General features: G+C 41.2%; 1 protein-coding gene across 1 annotated transcript; it reads left to right on the top strand.

The window, feature by feature from the left end:
* The first annotated feature begins 327 nt into the window (after positions 1-327).
* On the top strand, positions 328-7150 carry sae1 (SUMO1 activating enzyme subunit 1). The gene is made up of 9 exons (XM_057048993.1): positions 328-543; positions 1055-1166; positions 1593-1766; positions 2982-3127; positions 3439-3535; positions 3650-3755; positions 5654-5798; positions 6155-6224; positions 6946-7150. Exons 1-9 carry the CDS (start codon positions 452-454, stop codon positions 7033-7035), a joined length of 1032 nt encoding a protein of 343 aa, XP_056904973.1. The 5' UTR covers positions 328-451; the 3' UTR covers positions 7036-7150.
* The last annotated feature ends 1329 nt before the right edge of the window (positions 7151-8479 follow it).

The following is an 8479-nucleotide window of genomic DNA, read 5'->3' as shown; positions in this document are numbered from 1 at the left end:
AAGGGCAGAAGTGAGCATTTGTGAACAGAATGTATGGTACGAAGATGCTGAGGTTCTCTTGACCAGGATGAAGGTAGTTGGTGTGAGAGAAAAGGATTCAGAAGACCCCTGAAGGGAAAAACCGGAAAAATAAAAAGATATTAATGATACTACTACTATTACTACGACTACTACTACTAATAATAATAATAATAGATGTTATTATTATTTTTAGCAGCACAAACCAGAATTAATCGTGTGGTACAATCAGAAAAATATGTATATTCACAATACATAATTAATTAAAATGTAAAATGAAAACAAGAATCTCAAAAGAGTGGTTCGCAAGAACGTCATCAACCTGCGACTGGAGCGCGATCTTCGTGTCACTTGTAGCGACATACGGTTCGTGTGAATTAAGGGCTGATTTAGGACGTAATTTCAGTCTAAATTGCAAATTCCAACAATCGATATGATCGAAATGGAGGACCCGTTTATTAGCGAGGAGGAGGCAGCCCAGTATGACAGACAGATCCGTCTGTGGGGGCTCGATGCACAAAAGAGGTTTGTTAGCTTGATTTGCGCTCCAGCTGAACATTTGCAGACGGTAGCTTCACCCAGAAGTGATTTTGATGGTGTTGTTGGGTATCGAATGCGTTTGTAGAAACTGCAAAAGTTTGCAAAGTTTGTTTCTTGTTGAACATGGCAATATTGGTCGATTGTTCGTGAGAAAACCGAGGCTAGTTTATGTATTTGTGCATGGAGGCATTGTCTCGATGCAATTGTTGTCCAAGATGGTGCTAGTACTGAAGTTGAGGAAGTCGTCTTTCACAGTGGGATTCCTTGAATTGTGGAAGTCGTATTGCCCTGCAGATTCGATTCTAAAACTTCGTTAATGTTCATTTAAATAAACTTCTTTTTAATTTATTGTTATTATTGTTCTCCGTTTGCTGGACGTGAAATGCTTTCTCACATCTATGCTTTAATAGACATCACATTTAACACAAAAATAAATGTGCAAACAAATAACATTTTCATGACATATGTTCTGCATTCTATGCCTTCTGTCCATAAGGTTGCGTGGTTCCCGCGTCCTCCTTGCAGGCTTGGGTGGTCTTGGAGCAGAAGTTGCCAAAAATTTAATCCTAGCTGGTGTTAAAGAACTTACTTTGCTAGACCACGAACAGGTACTACACAAAAAATGCTTGTTAATATACTACACAAACAATTTTTTTGTCCTGCATATTGTCGGACTGTGGATATCCACTAGATTTATAGTTTCTACGTCATCCTGGCCATAGTGGAATCAAGTGCTTGGTTAATACAGTACTTGAACCTTACAGGAGTCCTGCTGTCCTTGATTATTATGTGTCTCCTGTGTCTGTGGTTTATTATTCCACTATTTCCACATGTCGTTATAACCGTTTCCTTATTGTATTTGTATAACATTTTGTTCTTCCTCAGTACAGTTCCAGATTGGAAGCTGAGTTTTCAAGCTATGTAAATTCGCACACACTGTGCGAATTTACATAGCTTTCTGTACTGCAAGTTTCTTGTTTGTGTTCAAAGAAGCTCTTAATATGTACAATACTGCTTCAATGTGTGTCTGCCAGGTGTCTGAGGAGTCGTGTCGCGCTCAGTTCCTGGTTCCAGTAACAGCTCAGGGTAAAAATCGTGCACAGGCCTCTCTGGAGCGGGCCCAGAACCTCAACCCCATGGTGAAGGTCCACGCTGACTCCGACAGAATTGAGGAGAAATCGGATGACTTTTTTCTAGAATTTGAAGCGGTCAGTACGAAATGGAAATGACTAAAGCGTCCCCTCTTGCATTTCTTAGTCTGGCCACTAGGTGTTGCTACTAACCAATGTCATGGACGAAGGCTGCCTCAGTCCAACTGGGCCGCAAGACTGCATCAAAAAACATCTGCACCAAGTTATACCAAATTTACCTACGTCTGACTGCTCTCAAAAACAACCAGCCTACTTGTCTACAGTAGATCTATTAAGGCTTTTCCACATTTATTACTTTTATCTATTTCCATATATCTATATGTTACTTTGTCCTGGTATCTATCTGTCTAGACATAGACTTGGTTTTACCTAATGATGTGCAGGTTAGAAGGCTGAGCACACAGGAAGAATAAGTCTTCCTGTCTCCCCCATCTTGTTACAGCTGAATCTTCCACATTCTTCCTCACTCAGACGGTATAAAGAGAAGGTCAGGAGGAAGAGGGTTATATGGGGGCAGACGTAGGACAGGGTATACATTAGCAGAGAGACATGGCTGATCACATCAGCTGTTGGGGAAAAAAAGGCTGGGCAGTGTTAAAAAATTATTCCAATGATAAATTGGCCTCTAGTAATGTTCTCCCATGCGTTAGTCCATTGGCTGTTTCTGTGTTTCTATTTTTATATTAAACTGTCATTGATTCAGTGGAATAGTCAATGTTCTATTTTCCCACCTGATTACCAGTATACTAAGTAGCACAAATACACGTCCAGTTTGAGAAAATGGGTTCTCGAGCCTGTTGTTTTGACTGCATGTATCAGAAACGTAGTTTTATCAGTAAGGGTGTTTTGGGTGTGCTGTAATGGCTCTGCAGGATAAAGATACCATTCATTTGTCTGCTTTCTTACATCAGCCCACCCTTGTTTTTGCTTATTTACTTTATGCTCATCAGGAGTCGATCTGTCATAATATGCAACTGTAGCTACCACCGAAAATGTGTAAGTTTTTGGAAAATATTTTCTTTTACGATTCATGGTCAGTGAGTTTGTGACCTTAAATCATTCAGAAATCAACACAGCACAGCAACAATATTACCAATAAAACCGGCCACAGGTCTGTGATCCAGGGATGCGCCAAGTAATCGGCTGTGTTTTTGTCTTTAACATTGGATTATAACCAACGAGTCTAAATTCACAATGTCTGTATCCTTGTTTTTGAAAGAACGGTCGTTCTTAACAGGTTCTCCTGTATCATGCTGGGTTTTAAACCCACAGGTTTGTCTGACAGGTTGCTCCAAAGACCTGATGGTGCGGATTGACCGGCTCTGCTCTCAGCACAATATTAAAGTCTTCTGCGGTGATGTCTATGGTTACTACGGTTACATGTTCTGCAACCTAGGACAGGAGCACAAGTACATTGAGTAAGTGTAAGCAACTGTTTATGGTGAGTTTTAAGCATGAATACCGTTTATAAAAAAGGAGTAAAAGTTATTATAGTGTTACTTTATGTAAACTGCATTGAACTGAAACAATTTTAAGTCACTTGTCGTTAATTAGATGGATCTGATTCTTACACAGTAACTTCAGGATACACTTTGGGCAAAGATTTTTAATCTTCTAAGTATCTAGCACATATCTGTGGAGGCCGTCAATTAAAAATAAGTACCGGTACGTCAACTGCTGTGGATACATTTGCTAAATATTTCATGTCATTTTTTAAATTGTATTACAGGGAAAAACCGAAATTAGTCAAACCAACCGGAAATTCTGGCGGTCCTGAAGCAAAGAAAGCCAAGGTGGACATCAATGAGACCATCGTGGTGAAAAAGGTGGCTGACGTGTCACATCTCAAACTAAATGAATGAAAGTACTTATGTTCATAGTGGTTGAATAAACTAGTTTAGTTCTCAATTGCTAACGAGTATTAATATCATTCGTATTAGACAACCAGCTTCTGCACTCTGAAGGAGGCTCTGGGGGTCGACTGGACAAGTGAAAAAGCCAAAGCCCGTCTCAAGAAGACGCCGGCGGACTACTTCATGCTACACGGTAATTAAAATATCCTAGAATAGAATTTCTGTCATGGAAAAATGAGCAAATGCAACAAAGGTCTAAAAAGGTTTAGAAATAGGAAACTGAAACGCACGTGAAATGCAAACGACACAGTTTTAATTTAGTTGTGATTGTTGCTTATGGAGCAGTGTGGTCAAGAGTGACCCGAATTAGCAGGAGCTTAACTAATCATCAAAGATTTTCACCAGAAAAATAAACACTGGCATCAATTTTGCTTTTAAAAATATCACCAACTTGTTTTTTTGTTTTTTTTAAACGTTGCACCTGAATAATTTCGTATGAGCTTTAGGGAACATCCACGTAAAGGGCACGCTACACCATAGTTTCCATCACAGGTCGTCCATGACCAGTCATGTGCACTGAACGTAGAATAGAGAACAGCCCTGCACCTATGCCGCTTTACAGCAGGAACAACAGGAAATAACCATATCTGTTGTAGACCCCGAAAATCTATTTTCTGTCTCAAAATATCTTTTTTTTCACTCTTTGGCAGAACAGGCAAAAAAAACTGAATGTAATAAAAAAAGAAAGAAGAAATGCACGCCTCATCAGCTGGGCATTTGTAAACATCCTAAATGCACATTAGATACCAAATAAATACTAAAATAAAATCAGTTTAAAATTTCAGACCTTTGTTTCCTTCACATTTTATGGGAGAAAAATATCATGATACATTAAAAGTGGTGATGAATTGGAATTGCAGTTAGAAGAAAATATTCATTTGAAATGAATTTTTACGAAAAGCTGAAAATAGTCAGTAATATTTGAATCTACATGCCAAACAGACCTTAACAACAACAATTCTACGAATCTAAACATGGGCGGCTAATTTTGGGTCTGAGAGGACGTGACCTTTCGTGGGTGAACCCACTCCCGTTTCGTTTAATATATATGTGTATGTATATATATGTGTGTGTGTGTGTGTGTGTATGTATGTATGTATATATATATTGTGTGTGTGTGTATGTATATATATGAATATGTATGTGTATATATGTATATACATGTATATGTATATATATATATATATGTGTGTGTGTGTGTGTGCGAAAGGGCTGCGTTATTTCATCTTGTTTGTGTCTATGGTTGGAGCCAGTGGTTTGTTGTTTTGGGTGAAGATGAGGAAGTAGCTCTTCCGCTGTTACAATCCTGCACAGCTTCCTATCTCACCAGGAACGGTGTCACCATTGGCGTGCGTTTGTTCTGCAGTATTTTCTCTGATCTATTTGGAGAATCTGCCACTTTTATTATTTATTAGTTATTGGGGGGAAAAAACCTTCACACATCCCAGAAAATGTATTTGTATTTATATTTTCCACCCGCGTTAACCCATATAGTCAAATTTGTGTCATCACTAGACTTGATTTGAGATAACACCTCTGTTTTATATTTTTAGGTTTTCTTATGAAATTCTGTTTCATTTCCTGTGATGCCGTTTGTGCCCATCTTCAACACCCTTCAAAGTTTGAGTGATAAAGGGCAGGGCTGCAGTATGAAACTGACTCATCACCACAATAGTCGAGTGCACTGCAGCCGTGGAAATCGTTGCGGGGTGGTTTGATTTCCTCATGTGGTTTGAGTTTATGGACGAACAGGAAATGTGGGGGCAAAGTGTTGATGGCGTGACCATGTGGTGCGGATGGAGACAGATGATGCGCTCTTTGATTGCACGGGTTTCTGTATGGGTGCGTTCCTTTTTTGATGAGTGGAAGTGTAGGCCCGGTGAAGTTCAGTGGCTGATGGTGCAATGGGGGTCTGATTTTTCTGATGGGTGTAGTAACAGAAGTCTGGTTGTTCCGTGAAGTCACAATTCATTTTGAAAGTTGTCCGTTTCTACCCCCTCACCCCTCACCTTTCTGTTTTGATCTTCACAGTTCTGTTGAAGTTTCGTACAGACAAAGGTCGGGACCCGGACCCCCAAACCTTTGCTGAGGACAGTAAACTCTTGATCCAGATCCGAGACGACGTCTTCGAGGCTCTAGAAGTCAGCACTGACCTTCTGCGCGAGGACTTCGCGAGGTATAATCCGTCTTCACGCCTCGTGTTGCTAATTTTACTCTTGAGATATTGGATAAAGATTTTATCACGTACAGCACTGAAGGTCAGAGTTCACAGCCACAAGCACCCACCTACACACGGTGCAAAGCAGCCATTTCTAAACAGGAAATAGGAGAAATCAAAGGTCCTGTGAACATCTGTAGCCATCCACCATGGATAAATTAGTAACTTTTGTTCTTTTTAGAAAGTTTAGACACTATAATATTGTTACCCACGTGTCTATATAAAAGTAGCAATCTCAATTTTTGTAAGGCATCGGTAATTTTAATTTAACGTCACTCTTTCAGTCTAGTGAGAGGTTCATGTTTCTTCCTCAGTTACTGCTTCTCGGAGATGTCTCCAGTATGTGCTGTTGTGGGAGGCGTTCTGGGACAGGAGGTTGTCAAGGTAAACAAGAAAACACAAAGATGCACCTTAGACTTTCTGTCATTACAGACAAATTCCGACGTTAAAATTACCGTAAGTTCCAGACCCGCGCCCTAAATGTTCGTGATATCGGCGCCCTGTCATTTGCTTTCTGTATCATCTTTACAAATGCTTGTCTCATAGATAAAGCAGATCGAGTTTCTCAGCTATTTTTAACTCAGAGGTGCTATTAATGGGTGCCTGGCTTAATATTATGCAAATGAAAAGGGTATAAGGATAAAAGCACGGCACCCATATTGCAAAACAGTGTAATTAGTTACTGTTTGAACTGTATTACCTGGAATCGCCTGTATCCTCACCATACTCAAAGATTACACTTTACTTTTTTTCTGATCCGTGTGCCTCATGACCTCGGGCTCAGGTAAACGGCAGCACAGAGTGGGTGCGGTGGGGGGGCTGGAGGTTCAAATGTTAGCAGCAGCTGACCTGCTTTCCCTCTGTTGATGATGATGATGATGATGATGATGATGATGACGATGATGATGCTGATGAAATGTGCTGCAACTGCTTCAGTGGAGTCTTGTGGGGGGGGGAACTGACAGCTTTCACTCACGGCCAGAGAGTTGAACTCCAGCGCTGAGACGTGTGATGGGATGGATATCGTTAAATCCGACACTGTGGCGTTTGTTAGAGACGGCGTGTTAATGGAATCCTGATTAACAGCATCTTCGTCCTTCCACAGGCCCTTTCCCAACGAGACCCTCCCCATCGGAACTTCTTCTTTTTTGACGGGCGTACAGGCAATGGTGTGGTCGACTATTTTGGGCCCTAGAAAACTGCTCATTAACATTCAGGTGGATCTGTTGTTCCACTGTTTTCCGAGTCGATTTTAAGTTCATTGTGCAGACTTTCTTTTACATTTCCCAATAAAACGTTCAATACAACAACCTGTCTGTGTTTGTGGGGGTGGGGGGGGGGCGCTTGTGTCTGACCGATTAAAGGTCTGTTACTAAATCTGGCTCGTGAAACTCAACAGTGTGGTTTAGAGTGATGCTACAGCTCTCACGATGATTGAAGCTCATTTGGATGTCCGCCCCACCCAGCAGACATCCAAATGAGCTTCAAGAGAAACTGAAATGTTCTCTGTCATCCCCCACCGGCCAAAGACGCAGCTGTAGAAGTGGAGAACGGGAGGAACGGCCTTGTGTTTGACCTCCTCTCCAGGGTTTTTGTTGCCACATGCGCATCATGTGTGCTGGAGAACTGATCGTGTCTTTTCAGTTGTGTGCCTGGTAACCTACCCCTGGCTGGGGTATATGCCTGCAAGGGGCAGTACTGGCACCCCCACCCCCACCACAGTCTGCAGAAGACCAAAACAAGTGCAGAGATTAGGTTGCACGGGATGAGTTGCTCTTTTCTCATTAAGAAAGAAGATTAATGAGGAATGTCCCTTTAAGCTTATTATGCTTGTGTAATTAAACTTGAACTCATTTCCAGCACAAACCTCTGCTCAGTTGAGGTGCTTGAGGACTCTTTTTACCCATTCTGGAAGTTTTACTTTCAAATTCTCTGCTCTTCCTTCCTCTCATTGTCACAGCTCTCCTCCCCCCCAACAATGAACTCATGCATCGCCCCTGCTGTGGTCACTCTCGCTCCGCTCCACTTCAGTAGCAAACACCAAGTGCTTGTCGTCACAGCCAATCAGCTGTGTGGTCTTGTTCTGAGGGCCGTATGATTGGCTCCGTCTGCAGAGCGCTACCAGGGCTAAATCTAGTCTCACTGCTTGTTGACTCAGTAACAGACAACTGTCTGCTGCCTCACTGTGCTCTCGTGTGTGTGTGTGTGTGTGTGTGTGTGTGTGGGTTTGAAGTCTTGACATGCATAAACATTGCAGCTGCAGGAAACAGCAAAGTTGAAAGAATTAAAGCAAAAATAAAGTGATGGAATGGAGTGGCTTTATTAACCGAACAAACTGAACTAACTAGTGGTGCAGATGGAACCTCCCAGCATGTTAGATAACCGACCAAAGCGACGCTACTTGACCCTAAAATAACGCTTTTACCAGCTCAATAACTGCTCGTCTCCACTGTTCCTTAAATATTTGTAATGGATTTATTCAACGTTACCTTTTCCCAACACAGACCAGTTTTAAGTCCTATTTCTATGTCCTATTCTATTTTGCATTCAGCTCCTTTTTTCCAGTTTAAGAAAACAGTAAAATAAAGAAATAATAGAATAATGACTTTTTTAATGGAACACATGAGATATTGGTTGTT

Source organism: Takifugu flavidus, chromosome 12, assembly GCF_003711565.1.
Source record: "Takifugu flavidus isolate HTHZ2018 chromosome 12, ASM371156v2, whole genome shotgun sequence".
Taxonomy (NCBI): Eukaryota; Metazoa; Chordata; class Actinopteri; order Tetraodontiformes; family Tetraodontidae; genus Takifugu; species Takifugu flavidus.
This window is presented reverse-complemented; position numbering and strand designations above follow the sequence as displayed.